At 36.6% G+C, this 18,457-nt stretch overlaps 1 protein-coding gene across 2 annotated transcripts in view; it reads right to left on the bottom strand.

Moving 5' to 3' along the window:
- The window catches only part of CPNE8 (copine 8), a 69,240-nt gene that overhangs the window by 10,949 nt on the left and 39,834 nt on the right, over positions 1-18,457 (bottom strand). Inside the window, exons 11-16 of one of the 2 annotated variants that reach the window (XM_084206276.1) lie at positions 14,414-14,489; positions 11,726-11,779; positions 8,611-8,672; positions 4,797-4,843; positions 3,940-4,121; positions 1,947-2,074 (exon numbers count right to left, since the gene is read on the bottom strand). In XM_084206276.1, the coding sequence (XP_084062402.1) occupies positions 1,947-2,074; positions 3,940-4,121; positions 4,797-4,843; positions 8,611-8,672; positions 11,726-11,779; positions 14,414-14,489 (549 nt within the window). Of the gene's footprint in view, positions 1-1,946; positions 2,075-3,939; positions 4,122-4,796; positions 4,844-8,610; positions 8,733-11,725; positions 11,780-14,413; positions 14,490-18,457 lie in introns of those variants that run through there. The other variant, XM_084206277.1, reaches the window with a different exon arrangement.

Genomic DNA, 18,457 nt, shown 5'->3' with positions numbered 1-18,457 from the left:
CTTATCGCTGTCTACATACCTACATTGAAGAAATGGAACAGAACTTTGGTTATTTCAAATTTTTCACTGATTAAAATGCTCCAAAGCCTTTTGCCAGAAAGATCTTACATGAGGAAGGGAGATGGGAGATGACACTAAGTTGCATCTGGTGTAGTTTAGATAACTCTCTAACTGGGAAAAGGATAAAAAAATTATTATCTGCCTAAAGAGCTTCCAAAGAATACCAAGATCACAACAGGACAGTAATATCTGACATTGGTTACAGAGATTTCATTAGAGGCATTCTTTTAAGTAGGAGGGATGTGGAAAGAAGAAATTTCTTTGAGGATGAAAGCAGGTTCAAAGAGTAAGTGCAGGGCAGTACCATGTCTATGAGAGTCACCAGAATAATCAAGAAATTGAACCTTGAAGGAAGATGGTGTTACTGAGAACTGGACTGATACACAGATTGCTCTAGGGATGGTCATGCAGTAGAAATCCTTGTGAAGACATTTAGCTTTCCCACTATAATGTAGTCTGATTTTCTACTAGGAGGAGCTCCCAAAGTTTGCAACAAATTGATATTTAAACATAAGTTCAGTGGACATAATACTGGTGGACAGTGTTCTGTTATTCTGCAAATGTTGGCAAATGTTCCTGAAAAACAACTGGTGAGAAAAAGAACTAATTTTATGCCAATGCTTTGATAAAACTGGATCAAAAATTTCAATTTTTGCAATGAACAGCAGGCTTGAGATAAATTGTCAAGTTCTGGGTCAGGCTGTGACCAGTTCTGAAGAAAAAGAAAGAGCCAGGAAAATGGTTGGGTTAGATTTCCAGATAATGTGGCTAATGCAGACACTGAGTGCCACATATATGGAACACTGCTACTGAAGAGATCATGTCAAAGGAAAGATTAAAGGAGACAGATACTCTCAGATGACAAGCAATGTAAAATCCATGTACATAATTTCAATGGTATGATCTGAAAACAAAACAACTAACCCTAATGATAAATAGCTGAAAACAACTATCTAGCCATGCTAGGGGGCACAGGAAATTCTCTGCACCACAGAATTTGCAAACTGTTTTCTGCTGGTCTGAAAAACTAACAACAGCAAACCAGACAGTACATAATACCTCTTGCTATTAAAATTAGCTATTTTGCAAGCTCATAAATAAAACATTACAAGTACAACGATTTACACATCCCAACTTTATTTTGTAACCAGCAGCTCTTTGTGTCTATAAATAAAATAAAATCTGTTCAGCAAATCACCTAAGCCATATCATTTTCCTATATAAATTCATGGAGGTATTATACTGCCAAGGTCTGAGCTCAAGATTATAAATCAAGATCTTGTCTGTCAAAATAAGGCAACACTATCCTTCTTAAGAAACTTTCTATAAACACAGGGAGGTTTTTACTTGGAGGAGTTAGATGAGGTGTTGCATAACAGCACCATGGCTCCCCAATGGTGACAGCTGTATCATGGCCTTAAAAGTACCACTACCAGCTGGGAATTGTTGGCACAGAGAGACCTGGAAGATTTTGTTGACATTTGGGGCATTCAGAGATTAAAGAAAGTACACATACCTAAAAAAACTCAAAGCTTATAAAAATTTTTGATAGATGTACATATTTTCTGTGAAGCAATAATTCTGCGCTCTAAAGGACAAAAAAGGAACATGAAATGACAAAAAATTTATTTCCTTATGATTTCTGCTAAGAATTTTGACTCAGGCTGGTCAACTGGATCACTTGTATTTCTTTTTAGTCAGCAATTAAATTTTGCATAATACCAGCACATGGTCTTCAAACCTACTCAAAGTCACAAGGTAATTATGGGACTGAATAAACAAAACACCTGCCAATAAATGCCCTTCTCTACAACTGTCAGCCTTTTATATGCAGCAGTTGTTCTGACACAAAGAAGCTTCTGCACAGCACCTGTTGTGATGCTTACCTGGCTACATGATTAATTACAGGGGCAAAGTTTGTTGGTCCATAAAGCTGTACAGATTTTAGACTCCTGTAGTATGCCTCCATTACACCATCAATTCCATGGCAGTATGGATTTTGAGGGTTTCCATTCTAACGAAAACAAGAGATGATTAATGAGTGTAATTATGAAGTAAAAACTACACAGGTTAATGAACACTACCCAGTGTAGCTATTTAAAAGGCAAAGACCTGAGCACTCTAGGATCTGTTCAGAGAGCTTACTCCAAATGCCCAGTGTATGTGCCATGTCTGCTCATGAGTGTTAACTGCTGAGGTAAGGAGGTTCTCCAGCCTCAGCATTCTGAATCACCAGGGCTGGCTCCAAGACATAAACACCACCTTCAGTGTAATTAAACCCTCCTTCATACATGAAACAGGCATTTCCCTGTGTGGATTTAAGGTAAGAATTACAGGTCAGATGTAAACCTGGAAGTATGTTTAGGAGCACAGCTCAGGCTCAAAGCTTTATTCTTTTAAAATGTGAGAAAAAGAAATGGTAGCCAGATCCTGAGTTCATACACTTAGAAGTGTGTAAGGTAAACAATAAACTTTCCAGTGTTTTGGCCTGATATTTCTGCATTGAAAAAAATATTTTTGACCTGGTATAAACCAATGAAGAAAGGAATTTACTCTTTGGGAGCCCACAAAATAGCTGGTACTGTAAATTCTTAGGGTAGACATTTTACTACCTACCTCCATAATGACTCTTTAATGAGGATACCTATTTACAGATGGCAATACAAACATAAAAGCAGAATTCCAAAGCCATGTCAAGCCAGGAAAATGATCTATGATCTTTCAAATCATTCTGCACTCCTTCATATGCCAACACCTCATTAGCCAGCACCTCATTCTGAGGTAAAGTATACTTGCCTGAGAATCTAGAGCACCAAAGGGGATTTTGGACAGAATTTGTCTAAAACCTTAGAAGAGAGAGCTGCTAAGCATTATGAGAGAGACACCTATATAGTTTATATATGGAGGAAGGAAATACACACACACACATATATGTATATGTATTTATGTACATATGTGGTGCTTTTGCTTCTGTAAAAGTATCACCATGGCTCATAAAGTAACTGAATTAATTTTAGAAATATCCTTAAAACTGGAAGATGTATCAATATATTTGGACTTGCTATACAAAGTCCAAAGTCTGCAATTTAAATGAGTATTTGCAATTGTACCTGTTTGAAATTACATCTATGTGGGAAACATTTCCCTGAGGTAAGATATGTTGCACTCTGTTCTAGCAGAGGCTGACAGAAGACATACACATCCACAGTCACCAATCTGCAGCCATGTCTTTGATGTTAACTAATTAGAACTCCCCTGACACACCTACATTTGCAATAATTCTGACAAATTTATCCTACTCTGAAAAGAACAAAAACCTCAAAATAACCACCAACACCAATCGCAAGCATCGCCCTTCTGGCAAATCCTGGCAGATTTTAGGTTTGCAATTTAACTGACCCATGGAGCAATCTCAGATTTGTTCTCATCAACTCATCTTTTAGTCCACTCAGATATCCCTATGTCTCTGAACTAGCAGCCTGTAAAGACACAGATCCCAGAAAATGAGACAGAATAGTAAAAATAATAATGAAATATTATCTTGGAACACAAATCGTTTGCTTTAGAGATATTAGCTTCAGTCTGAAGTCTTTAAAGCATCTGTTTCTCAAGCTGCTACAGCTGAGGTTAAAGATTATTACTTTTCTTTATTACAAATTTTGGCCTACAGGGATTTCTTGACTCCAGATTTCTCTCCATAACTTCCAGTGAAGTAACTTCACTATGATAAAGTTTTGAAACAACTATTTAGAGTAAGCACATAAGACTTAGCACATTCTCTGTTCTTTACTTGTCCAGTCACTGCTTAAGACTACAACCTTAACTCCCAAAATTCAGTTGTTGCAAAGAAATTTTAAAAGTATATATTTATTTACTTACCAGTGCAAATTCATGTGATACTCTTCCATCTGGAGGAAGTCTAGCTCCAAAACCTAGAGCTGGGAACATTTTATCACTGTCATAGTCCTGAATTATTTCACCAACAGCTCTCAGTGCCATGCCATAGGCATTCAGCTGATAGGGATTCATGTAGTGCAGTGAAGTTGGCTGTAAAGGGTTACCTGTTGAAGCAAGGATCAGATTTACTTTAAAACTGAATCACTTCATCACTTGAATTTTTTCTCTTAAAAAAAAAAAAAAAAAGAAGTTGTTTCAGGTAAAAATGCAGTGTTCCACATAAATTTTAAAAGTAGTAGATTTTTAGTAGTTCTCAATACATTTTAGCAGAAGTAGCTGTATTTCAGCATTGAAAGGGCAGCAAGACACTTGTAGATTTGTGCAATTTATACACTTTCAAAGCAAAATTTACCAAAGTATTATGACATTCTGAAAGCAGCTTTGGAGGAGGATCACAACTTATCTCTGCTTAGCCCCACTTCAGCCTCACTCTCCCTGGAACTATTTGGCCCTTCTCAATAGGTTCTTCTAAGTTTTCTCCCAGCAGTTCCAAAAAACCAGACAATAATAGTAAAATAAAATAATAGTGAAAATCAAAAACTACACAGATATTTGCAAACTGCTTCTGGCTATTAAATTTTATAAGTAGCTTTTCCAACTTTTATCTGTTCTGTTTGTCCTGCTTTCCTAGACAGGAATTGGCCTCTCATCTGTTGCTCAGCAAAATGGAACCCCGAGTCCAGGTGGTGCCAGCTGAATACTGCTACAAACACACTCATATGTGCACTTAAAACTGGGCACAGCACAAACACACACAAGATGTTTGTTTTTATTCTTACCATTGGAGGCTGTGAAATCAATAGCGACTGTGAAATTGATTTGGGTTCTGCAGAAAAAGCAAACACAAATCTTATTAATAGTAGTACTGCTATGGAGAAAAATAAACAAGAGATGGTAACATCATTTGTGCACAAACTGTAGGATGCTGACTTTTAATAGAGGAAATAAACACTGAAAATACTCTTATATAAGGTTCAAGCCAAGGGCTACACAACACTAACTTATTAACACACTGAAAACAGTTACTTAACTACATCGTTCTTTTTTTCATTGTTTATTAAAAATCCTAAATAAAGAATTCGCAAGAACTTAACTTCCATAAATATTATTAATTCCTTTTAACAGTAATACTGATTTTCCCTTGGACACATTTTAACCCTGGTCATGCAAGAAATCCTCCCCAACTGAGGTGGAATACCAAAAGAGAGCAATGTGCCTTATGGATGCAGTGCAGCATAGATCACTACTGCTTTGCTATAATTTAGTTGGCATAGAAATACATGATCTATTTGAAAGTGACAGGTGATTTTACCCTATCTATCTTCTTATATACCACAAGAAATTAAGAAAGTATCTTTAAAGGAACAGTAATCCTCACCTCACAGCCACAGAGAGAGCAAAGTGAAACCTGTCATCTTTTAATGAGTTCCATCAGTACTGATATACATAAGGGAACAAATTAAGCCTGAATGCAGTTTTTGACTAGGTTTGATTATGGTTTTTTAAGCAGTACATTGGAAGGAATCATGGATTCCCTGTGGCTTCAGAATGACAACCAGCTGGTCTGTCAGCAGGGGGGAGCAGTTGAAGGTTTGAGGACCGCTTACTGCACAGAACTGTACAACAGAGCTGTCAGAGTAACTAATTCTAAGAGGCTGCATCCTCTCCATGGCATCTAAACCCCCAGTGTCCCTTATAATTTCCCCTTTGCAGATGCTTGTTGAGCCAAATGCTCCAACAACATACAGAAGATTTTTCCAATAAAGTCTCTTCAAGATCTTCCTCTCACATAGTTCTATTACTCCTTGATAGTCTCCAAGGATACAAGAAACAAATGGCAAAGCTTCCACAATACTTTGCTATGGCAGCCCTTTCTCATGCCAGGCCTCCTGTGAACAGCAAACATGCCTCCCATTGCAGTGGATAGTGTGCTGCCTGGATTAAAACAGCTGTCATGAAAGGAGATCTGAATTTCCCTTTTGACCATCAGTGATTCAATACAGCTCAGTTAAAATACGTGACCAAATCCCTTTGAATCCAAAAAATGTATGGGTGTTCACTCCTAAAGACCTGGATGAAGGTAAGGCTTTTAACATGATGGAAGAAAACATTTCCTCTTATCTTCCACTAATCCAGGACAGAAGAGATGACAAGATATTTCTGTTGCAAAAGGATTCAGTTCCTGAATTTTACTGATTTACAAATAACTAGCTCACTACCTTTTCCAATAAGTCAAAACAGGTAGAAACATCTGCACAGAAATATCTTTTCTGTCCACTAAGTCTTGGAGATTTGTGGCTTCTGGTCTTTCTTCCAGACAAAAAAATAAGAGTAGACACTAAATTAGGGTTGACAATCATTCCTGTAAGTTCAATTGCATTCCCTTCCAAGACTGTATTCCTTACTCTGCTGAACTTATTCATATATTTGGAGGGGTTTTGATAGGAATATGGTACTAACTGGGGGCTGGATTAAGCAGCAGGAGAAATGTGATTTTGAAATATACAGTATTTTTAGCACAACATACTTTAAATGTGGGAAGGTCAGTGTGGCAAAAGATGTGATTGAGTATCAAGATGTAAAGAAAAGTCAACTATTAAGGAGGTGCTATCAGGTAATATTCAGATACAAAAGAGACATCCTCCTCTTTTCTGCCATACTGCTATAAAATCCAGTCTTACAGAGTAAAAAATATCTGAGTTTATGGACAAACCTCTATTTCACTCTCCAAAGTTCTTTAAGAAAACAACAGTCATACAGATGATACTGGTAATGGAATATCCCAATTAAACAGATGCAGACTTAAATCATAAATAAATACTGTAATTATAATTTGTTAAAGCTGTCAAGATTTCCATGACACCTCCATTAATTCTAAACACCTTAAATGATTTACAATGAAAGTTTTGAACATGAAGTATTTTATTAGCACACATTTATGGAAGAGCAAATATGCAATGGTGCCTATTGCAGAATCAGTGCTGTCTACCTCCTGCCTATCTAAATGGAAGGAAAACAGGGAACTTAAAAAAACTCAGTTTTGGAGGACATGATGGGAAAACAGACTGATGAATGACAAAATCTTTTCTTTCCCCTTCCTTCAAATATTTCTCAACTGGACTTTAACTGATATGTAGTCATATTAAATGAGACAAACAAAGGAAGGAGAAGCCCAGAAAATAACTGAGTCTGAGCCTCCTGACATGAGCCTCATGTCATGTTTGCATAACTGCATATGTTGAGAAAGAAAGGTAAGATCTTACACAAGTACTTCTACAGTTCTCACGGGCATGTACATAGAAATAATTGTATGAATCACTACAAAAAGATTCTATACAAAATAATTAGATAAGTATTACTGCCCATACATTTAAACAAGGAGCATTCTAATTAATTATATTACTTTTTTGTAAAACAGGCAGAAAAAAGTTTAAGTGGAATTCATTAATATCCCAAGTCTTCTCTGACTTGCAGTTAATGAGATAAACTTGTATTGCAACACCTCAGTGAGGAATGTGACAGACCACCCTAGAAGATTACATAAATAGCCCCTATATAATTTTCTTTTCAAATTTTGACACAAACCTCAACTCCTCAGCTCCTTATACTCCTTATACCTTGCTCCTTCTGTAGAGATGAATTTTGAATGAATGGGGAATAGGATGGTCATGGCATATTTGTACAGCACACTTCAAAGGAAACAGCTGCACTAGAGGCAGGACTCTTTCTTCATGCATTTGTGCATACACAGACTTCAATCAATGGAAATTTCTGGTAAATATGGATGGATGGCCATTTTCAACTTCTGTCCAAGTCCCCAACAGGAATGTAGGACTGCCACTGCTGGGACCAAAGGCAAAGCCCTATGTAGTACTGTCAAAACACAGCACAGACTTTTTTTATTTCCACTGAACTCTGGTTAAAGACTTAAAAAAACCCCAGAAAAACAGAACTTGGTTCTTCACAGGTAATCAATGATCTCAAAAACATGTAGAATGTATAGGCAGGCTTTATGCCCCAAAAATCAAAAAATAAGTGCCTAGGAATGCATAATAAATTTCCATTATATTAGAGAACAATCTGGAAGGTATTTTAAGAGCCAGGAATTTTTCAGATTTGGCCCCATTTTCAGGCATGTTCTAGGGTAAGACATTTGACACTTCTGTCTCTACTTCTCTTCAGAAAAAATGACAATAAATGAGAAATCAACTGTGCTATAAATTTTAATTAGTATTGAAAAAATGCCTTTGAAGGGGAAAAGCTCTAAATAAATGCCAGTATTAAATACACCAAAGCTTAGTATAATTAGAAGAAATAGGCAGCATTTTAATAATTTCATATATATATATATGTAATTCCCTTTTGTTCAATCAAATTTTCTCTGGCTGATCAGAAGTCACTCTTTCTCATTGTTTTAGTATCAAGTCCAATTCCAACAGTATGAGCAAAGTCCCATAACTTAGTAACTATCTGCATGCTTTATGTAGGAAAGTACAGCCCCTAAAATGAGGAAATAATACAGCTCCTCACAGATGCTACTGAGAGCCATAAACAAATTGTGAAAACAAGAAAGGTTTGTTGCTAATCACATACCCGCCTTTAATATAGTCAAGGAATGAAACTTCTGTTTCAATTAGGAAGGAAAGCAATGTTACCTGAAAGCAAATAAAAGAGAGTCAGACATGAATTGTGTGTTTCCCAGCTGAACAAGTAGAGACATAAGCACAATGTTTTTCGAGCTCTGTCCTTAGGACGTAATTTCCTACAGTATTAAGGGAAAAAAGAAGATTAAAAAAGATATTAAATAATTTCAGTAGGCAGCTCTTGAAAGGGAAGAGACAGGTTGAGAAGTCTATAATTGCCTTCTTTTTTTTTATTTAAGGAGAAGGTAAGGGGCAGAAAATTGTATTCCAGAGCACGTTACCAAATACATGTTTTCTGATTTCTCTGTACTACACCTACAATTAAATATTACAGGGTATATGATGATGCATCTATTCCATGAGCACTTCAACACTGTTTAAAGAACTCAATTACAATTATTTATGTAATTACTCATCTCACATTAAAGGCGGTATTGAGTACTGATGCAAGCCTAGAATGCAAAAAATCTAGTAAAGTATACACATATAGGAAATATACAAAAAAACCCTAAAGTAGTATGTGTATACATATGTATGTATGTATATATGTATATGTATACACATACATCTGTATACATATAAAAATGCAACGGTAAGAAATTTCAGCAGTCCCAGATTTTATCTTTCAGAAATGACAGAGATCCAAAACACAGAGTAATCTAAAGGTGTTACTGGCATTTTCAGTAATCAAGTCACAGACGTATAAGGTCAAGTGGAAAAGATCCTACACTTAAGATCTTCATATTTTGTGCAATATTTATGAAGCAAAGAATTAAAATTTTTATTTTATTTACACAAATTGTCTCATTATATAAGTGCAGCAGGCAGGCAGTAAAAACTGCTTAAGTAACTACTCAGAGCAAATCCATGAATAAAGATACAAGGAATAAAAAGGGAGTGGAAATCATCACAAAATTTTGTGTCCATTGGCAGCAAAATATAAAAATGGAAAACACTCCTATATTGTAAACTTAGAATGAGATTACATGCAGTAATTCTGTCTTCTACCCAACTTCCTTTGTCACAGTTCTGTGTGATTGAGTGATCAGCTAAGCTTAAAATCACCAAATTGCCCTTCTAGCTGAGAACAGATTCTACTATTAGTAGCACAGCCTTGTAAAAAAAGACCAAAATTTCTATGCACTTTCCCACTGGACACAGTAATATTAATGGTTAATCTGCTCTTACAGCTGGTTCTCTTGTTCCTAATTAATTTAAGCAAATATTTTCACTGCATCTGATTTTAAAAGTCAAAAACTGGAAACAAACAACTCCCAAAGTGTCTGAAGTACTTACTTACATATAGGCAATGACTACCAATGCCTCAAGTTTTATGCAGGGCATTTTTTATTTCACTATTAGGCTTTGTTTAAAACTAACCATGTATTCTGAAACACTTCTGCCTAGTATGTAATTTGATTGCCTGAGTTCAAAATGACCCCTTAAGTAATAAATTGAGATATGCACTGTATGTACATAGTCCTTAAAGGCATTAGAGAGATAGCAGTCAATTATTTATATCCCCTTTAAGTTCTCCAGAACTCTACCTCCTATTAATGAAAATTATGGTCTTGGTACCTGGCTTGAAAATTTAAAACTCTGCAGGATAAAGAATATCTTGGGTAAATGATGAGGACAAGAAAAACAAAACTGCAGGCAAACACATAAGAAAGTGACCATGTGGAGAAGCAGAAGGGAAGCCTGAAGGACTACTAGAAGCAAGGGCAAATGGGGACAGAGATGATTTGGTATCAAAAAAATTCACAAAACCAACAGTACAGAAGGAAAAAGAAAAGAAAGGGTAAAGAAGGAAAACAGAAAAAAAAATGCTACCAACCATTTATTGGAAATTTTGATGTAATTGGAAGTAAAGAACAAGACATAGCTGATTTTGCCTGTTCAAATATGAGTAAAATATGGTTTTTCAAATGCAGACAGATACTTGCAAAGATGTTAAAGTATTTTAAACCAAAATTAACATGAAAATTGAATGTGAAAATACATTTTTTGCCCTTCTGTACCCTATGCCAGATTTCATACCTAAAATTTAGCACTGGTTGAAAACAACCACTTTACATAAGTTTATCATTCATTAATTAAATGCAATAGAACTTGATTTTAACGTGATAGATTTTAGTAAAAGGAATCTGTTAGCAAAGAATAAATTACCTAATGAATTAGATATTGCATGGTAAATTTTAGCAGGCAAGCTGCTTTTGCCAATTTTTCATAATTTAAAGCAAAGGTAGAAAAAGAAGTGTTTATTTTCTCACTGATAAACAGACTTAGGCAAGAATGTAAGAATGTCAAAACATTCCTTGAAGGCTACTTTTCAGCATGAAAATAGCCCTACTGAGCCCTACTCAAGAGTGGAACTGTTCATGTGGAAAAAACCCACATGGTGGATGTGTTTACAAAAAACATCTCTCATAACTGATTAGGTCTTCCAATACACCAATCCTCAAAATTTACTTCACTTTTTTGTAAATGATGGTGTGAACATCATGGGTGCCAGGACATCAAAGCTGAGCAAGTGCTGAATGGAAATAATTGTATTGCTACCAAATGGTTCATAAACACACAAACAGAACATGGAATGCAAATCAAATAAGAGACATTCTCATTCCAAACAAAACTAACAGATCTTTCAAAATAAATTTACAAACAACTGTTGGTAATAAAAAATGTTGACTTTTTTTGATTTTGCCATAAGCATACTAGCTTTTAACAATGCTAACTCAGCAGATACATTTGAAAAGAAAATTGATTTGTAAAAGTGCAGGTATGTTTCAGATAAAAATTAAAAAGTGTTTTCAGTCCAACAGTTTCAATTATTTGACGGAAATTTTTTGTAGAACTTATTTTGAAAACCACTGGCGATTTGACAGCACATTTGAACAAATGTTATATCAAACCCTTCAAATTAAAAAACATCTGAAAATGCTGTGTAAAAGTAAATAGTTTTGTAATTGTGGCCTTGACACAAAGTTCTATTCTAATCCTGTTAAAACTCTCTTTGAAGCAAGAAGAAAAAACATCCAGTAACATAAAATACATTTACTTACTGTTCCAGAATTAACATACTTTTTCTTTTTTCCTTTTTTCTTTGGATTTATTACCTAGAAACACAGATACAAACATTAAAGCAGTATGATCCAATATAAAGATAAGTGTAAGGTATTTTCAATGCAGAAGGTACTCTATTTTCAGTGCATGTTGAAAACCAGTGAATTTACCTTCATGGTACTTGCCAGGGAGCCACTGCTGGTAATCATATTTGACAACTAAGGAATGGGGGCAACAGAGTCCCCACAGAACATTCATTATATCTGAGAGTGAAACACACTTATATCTCAGTGAAACACACTTTGAATTCTCCCAGAATTCTGCATTGTTCTGCATTCCTGATCACATGTTTCAGTGTATAGTGTCACTCCTCTGTCACCTAACAATTCATCTCTTCACAATCCAGGTAATCTCTTTCCATCTGTTCCTCACAGCACCTGAGAAACACCAGAGTTGTTCTACTCCCAATTTCTGTACTTGGTGCAATGACAGGATCTGCTGACAGGAAGATCAAGTTCCATGAAATAGGTAATTTCATGATAATGTTGAAGATTACCACCTGACTGGCATACAGGAATTTGGGGGGGGATGGGGGGCTCAGTGCACTCTCCATACCCCAGATTCTTCATGGAGCTAGACTACAAAGCATTAAACAATTTTCTTGAATGTCTGGAACCCATGGCCACAAACTTTCTCACTGTAGCCTCCAATATTTTTTTTCCCTCCTGAATACCTACAAAAGGCAAGTACAAGTTAATTTTGTTACATACATATGTAAATGTACTCCTGCTTTTCCAGAAATACACATGGAATCAGAAGCAAAACATTATTTTGTTAATTAGGTCATTCAACTATCTCCTACATACCTAGGAAATTCAATGCCTTATGGCTTCCTGCCAAGTTTTACTGTAAACTACTCACAGATGTTCTGCAAATGATAAGGAATGAAAACATACCCAATAGAAATCTTAGTCACTTATCTGGTATAAAATATTTAAAGAATTTTGCCTGAAAATGGGCAAAATAGTTGTCTTCCAAAGATTTTCTCCCTCAACTAAAATGAAATTACATTTAAAGATCCTATTCTTTGCACAACACAGAACAGCTGTGAAATGGAAGGTAGAAAGAGACAACTGTGATTTGAACTCTTCCCAAACATGCTAAACGAGTGCCTCTTTTCCCCCAGTATGCCACACTGATGTTATACAGTAAATATCCTGCCAAGCTTCTACTCCTTTGCACACATATAAGCCTATTAACACTTAAAAAATCCCAAGTAGCTCCTGCCCCTCCATTTAACAGTGTCTGATGAGCAATAGACTAAGCATGTATAATGATGGCAATTAACAATGCAGCAATTCTTGCTGAACCAAAATTTTAGCCAGAAAGTGACTCCTGCTGACATTTGCCCAGAAGAGGAAGATGAAGGTAACAGGCTGCCTGTCTGCCCTGTGGCAGTGCATTCACTGCTCTCCAGAATTCAATGGTCAGACCTGAATTAGCAGCATATTGCTTGCCAGCAGTCATTAAATGCCAAAGAGAAGATTCATTTGAACTTTCTGCTTCAGGTAACTCGGCAATTGGCTTCTTAGGAATTGCAAGAAACTGCACTAGAGCTTGGAGTGAAATATCATGGCAAACAAGGCATATACTTGGAAGCAAAGATGAATTAAATGACAGCTTGTTTCTCTCCTATAATTCATAGTACTATATTTATTAATATATTTACATGGAGTTCCTTTTAGAATTTCCAATAACTTCAGCAATTAAACAACATTTTTTAGAATGTGAAAATTTTACATCCCAGCAGGAACCTAGGAAGCTACATGACTTATAATGAACCCATTAAAAAATGCTCAATTGCAAAGAGGTGGTTCTAGCAAGGTTCCTCATCTTTAAATACCGGACACTCACTCAAACTTCTCTACCTGCCTTGGGTTAGTTTGTAACAGCAAAACATTTAGAAAAGAATTTGCCCAGTATCTTGTGTTCTGATACTGTACAGGCTAAGCAAGTAGGAGCAGTACCCAAGTGGGGAGGACTGCAGTGTGGGGAGGCAAACGAGAGCTGTTCAGGAAATAGACACTGTTGCCAGGAGTATGATACTGACACTATATTTAAGAAACTGAAAAATGACTTAAGATGTTATGACAGAATACTCCTGGTAGGGTAGGATTTGTGTCAGTGATACAACAGGAGAGGACATTTTCACTGCACACAGTAATCTGTGTTATGACACTATTCACAGGAAACTACTATAACTTACTGTAACTCTGGGGTTGATCTTGGATCTAGATAAGGAAAAAGCCATGGCTTTCTGTTATCTTTGTCCTGCTCTGCACAGCAGCACCTTTGCTCATCTTCAAAATAAAAGTGCAGCACATAATTGGAGCACCCTCCTTCCCTAACTTCTTTAGTGCTTACCTAAACCATTATATTTGCTACCACCTATATTAGGACTATGATAATACTGAAGTATAATGGCAGTAGTCTGAGACCAATTAAAGGATACCTTAAGGAATACCAAAGACCTGCACACCATGCAAAAGCAAAAAAAAAAAAAAAGGGTTAGAGCCACACAGGCTTGCCTTCTCATTAGTGGCAATAATAGCTTCCCATTGTTTTCAGTGTTTTTCTTTGTTTTCTCATTTATTTCCTGAGAGTGAGTAAATACTCATAATACTTACCTCATAAACATTGAACTGAGACTGCCCTCTCGACAGCTCTCTGTAACTTGTTGTGAATTCTCCAATGAAATCATGGCTGTTTGAAAAATAAGATTTTAAATCAAATGCACAACATTTAGGAATTTAAACATGTATTTTTTCTATTAATGGAAAAGAGACACAAGGCCAATACGAACTGACACCCAAAAACAAGTAATGGCAACAGATATAATTTGCTTAAAAATCATTACTACTCCCTCTGTTGTGTAATGCAAATTTAGAGTTGGAAAGGATTAGCTTAAATCTTTTTGTTGTCTTTTGCTTAACTTAGCTGCACAATGAGGATTATGTTGTAAATCAGTGACTGACCCCAATGTAAGTTTACAGAACCTGAAAAAACTGTCACCATTTCCTCAGTGGATGACCACTGGCACTACAGACTCTGAACTGTGTATGAGGCTATGTGAGAGAAAGGGAGTTACTGAAAGCAGGAAAGAAGTAACTTAAACCAGAAAAGACCAGTGCTCCCAATCTCTGTAACATGACATGGAACATTTCAGGGGAAAACCCAAAGCTTATTTCAGCTTCTTTGTCTTCCCATCTGGGGAGAGTAAAACAATCCACTGAGGCTACTCAGCTTATGGTATATTGGAAAGCAGATCTCAACCTAACAATAAAGCAGAGGTTATCAAGCTTCTCCTTTCTAAACTCCATTCCTGCTCCAGGAATACATTTGTCACTCCTGTGCTGCCATTCAAGGTTTAAAAACTGCTTTGCCAATGCATGAGCAGGGCTGGCACATTGCCCAGGAGCCACTGTGAGCACCAGGGGCTTGTGGCAGGGGAAGCACCCTGAGGAAGGTGCCCAGGCTCAGGGAGCAGGGGCACAGAACCACGGGGCTGCCAGATGTGACCGAGCTGCAGGTTTGCATCTCAGACGGGATGGAGGGGCTGCAGGGCTCAGAGCCCCAACTGCACAGCTCCCAGAAGCCACAAGGTCTGCTCCCATTCTCTGCTCTGCCCAGCTGAACTTTCCCCACTGCTGCTCCAGATTTTCCCAGCTGTGGCCTAAGAAGGCATTGTATTTCCTCTACACTCTGCCTCCACATCTGGTGAGCTATGAAGCTGTTTTACCTTCCCTCCAATGGTAAGCTATAATAGAAATTCCAAGTTTTAGGACTTTGTGACTTGCAAAACTTGTTTTTAAGAAATTCAGCACAGTTCTAATTAAACTATAAATATTAAAAGCAAATTTAAATAAATTGGAATGTTGCAAGATGAAAAATGGAAACAATCCACAGCAACATGAAATTTCTTTTTGCTTTATGCATAATGAAATTAAACAAAAAAACACCCTCAAATATAAATCTCATTTTCTGAAATCAGCATGAATTCAAAAAATATGTAAATCAAACAATGAAATGTTCAGTCCTCATGCTGATACAAAATAGGCAAAGCATACTGTAAGAAAGCCTGAGAAATACTCTATATTAAAGATATTCCTCATCACCCAGATTCCAAAGGGACCACCTCACATGAAACACTTCCCTTTCAGCTAGGAGATCATCAAATTGCTTCCAAAACAAAGACTTTTCTTAGGAAATGTATTTTGGAGGTATATCTCTGCTTAAATGCTCTCCAGACTGCAAGGACTATTTAAGCAGGGAATGGAGGAAGCACCCTCAAGGTGTATTTAACCTTGGGTAACCATGGCACTGGAGAAAAATATATATTGCTTAAAATGGAACTTTTCCCTTTCCTAACAGTTCTAACCTTTCATTTTCAAATCAGGTTGTATATTTAAGGCAGAAATTCAAACAACAGTTCAATGACTACCTACAAACATGCTGCAGCAAACAGGAAACATGAGCCATGCCAGACAGGACTGTCCCTGGGGAGCAAAAGAATATGTACTGCCTAGAAGTAATTGCTCCTGTAATTCTGAGAGACACTGGAAAGGCTCCTTTCCCCATGGCTATATCCAAACACTGACAAGACCTGAGCTGGAAGGATGTGATTCCTCTGATGAATCACGTTGCAAAGGGATGGGCAGACATAACCAGTCCAGAGCCCTCTGCACACAGCAGAGCATCAGCCAGGATCTTCACCCTGGGCATTCATTCAGGTGGATGTACAGGCCACCACTAGGCTGAGTGACTGTTGGACAAAATATGCCTTTGCCAGATGTGCAAGTCATTAAGAAAATATTCTAATATTAATCATCACACTTCAGCAAATGGATCTCCTTATTAGTCTCTGGACTGAGAATCCAAAGTACTTATTCTCTTTACCTGCCTAACACCAAATTTTCCTAAACTTTCATCAATGAGTGGCATATCAGAACACTGAACCAGACAGTCTCAGCACACAAAATTATCTTTAAGCCCATCTCCCTAGGTTTTCCACGTTTAGCCCTGTGCTTTGAAGTGCTGAAAATCACTTTCAAAATTGTATAAACTTTGAATTTTTTTATTATCTAAAGGAAAAAAAAAAAACAACAGAGGAAAGGACAATCATAATCAGAAGCACGTCAATAAATAGGGAGAAAATGCAAGAATTAAAAAATCAACTATCCAGCTGAATAAGGAAGATGAAGAACAAAAAATAAGGTGGAAGAGCTTAGAATCTGAAATTTAAAATCTCTTCTGCAGTATTGATATTCTCAGATGAATGCTTCTGTGGCTCCAGCTTAGCATGACAATATTTACAGCTTCATAACTCACCCCCCCCCCTTTTTTTCTATGTAACAGTTCATAAATGTCAAGACTGTGAAATGACTTTTGCAACATGTATGTTAAATGATACTTTTTCTGAAATTAAATGAGAAAGCTTTTAAAGAGAACTAAAAACATCCTAGTATTGCTGATGTGAAGTTGTGCACTATCTTATTTTTTTTCCTTCTGTCAGATCTGTCTGCTTCATATGTAAGGACACTCAATAAAAAAATCCTATAAATGTGATTCTGTCAAACAACTGGCCCAGTAACAAAACCAACTTTTGTTACTTCTTATAGCATAAAATATTTTGGGGTTTCTCACAGCTCTTAGAAGCAATAAAAGCGATCAGAACAAGTTGTTCATACTTTGACAATTTTATGCAAAAAGTTTTATGCAACTTTTATGCAAAAACTGGTTTGACACAAAAGATGTTTAATAATTAATAGTGTTAATGTTACCAAGGGAATGTATTATTTTTTGTCAAGAAGTATTGTGTGGTATTTGAAAATAAATAAGAGCTATTTGATGACAACAATATGATCATGACATTACATTACAATTACTCCAACAACATCGTTTAGGAACATGAAGGAAGAAGCTCAACCCAAAGCACCATGGTTTTATTTTTCAAAGCACAGGTAACACAGAATGGGGAAAAGGGGAAAAAACTTCTTAGTCAGGACTCAGGAAGTCAAAATCCAGTCAAGCCATGATTCAGAAATCAAGTATATGCACCATAATTTTGTCTTCCTGATTGCAGAGCAGCCTGTAATATTCAGAATAACTTGCTTTGCTATCTGGAGAGCAGGCAATCTTTCAAAGATTGGTCCTGCCCAGTCTGCACATCTCTGGAGCAAACAGATTCAGTGTGGTGAAGTGTCCAGCTGGCGTAACAATAAAAACTGTCCATCACAAATGGAAATTAACAGAGGAACAGCAGAGTTGTACAAAAAATTGTTAAGAGTAACCCTTGAATGGGATTCATTTCAGATACGCTTGGCAATGCCAGAGTTAAATTGGGCACTTAGGTTTTGCTGTGATCACTGTGTAGGTTTACAGGCACCACCAGCTGGCAATTCAGTCCAGGTAGGATGGAGTCAGTCAGACCACTTTCCCCTGTAAGCCACTGAAGTAGCTTAAATGATTAGTTCAATCTACTAGTCTGATTTTTGCATGGTCTAAATTCACATGAGATGAGTTCAATGTCATCTTTCAGAGGAATGTTACATTAAAGATGTCAGTGCTCTGTGTGCTTCTAAATTCAAAATAGACAAAATGCAGAAAAAATCATACCATTAGAATAAAAAGGAAAACATGTGAATAGTATCCTTCACTTTTTGTTTTTTAGA

This window comes from Fringilla coelebs (genome assembly GCF_963513975.1).
Source record: "Fringilla coelebs genome assembly, chromosome: 5".
In the NCBI taxonomy this organism is placed as follows: Eukaryota; Metazoa; Chordata; class Aves; order Passeriformes; family Fringillidae; genus Fringilla; species Fringilla coelebs.
This window is presented reverse-complemented; position numbering and strand designations above follow the sequence as displayed.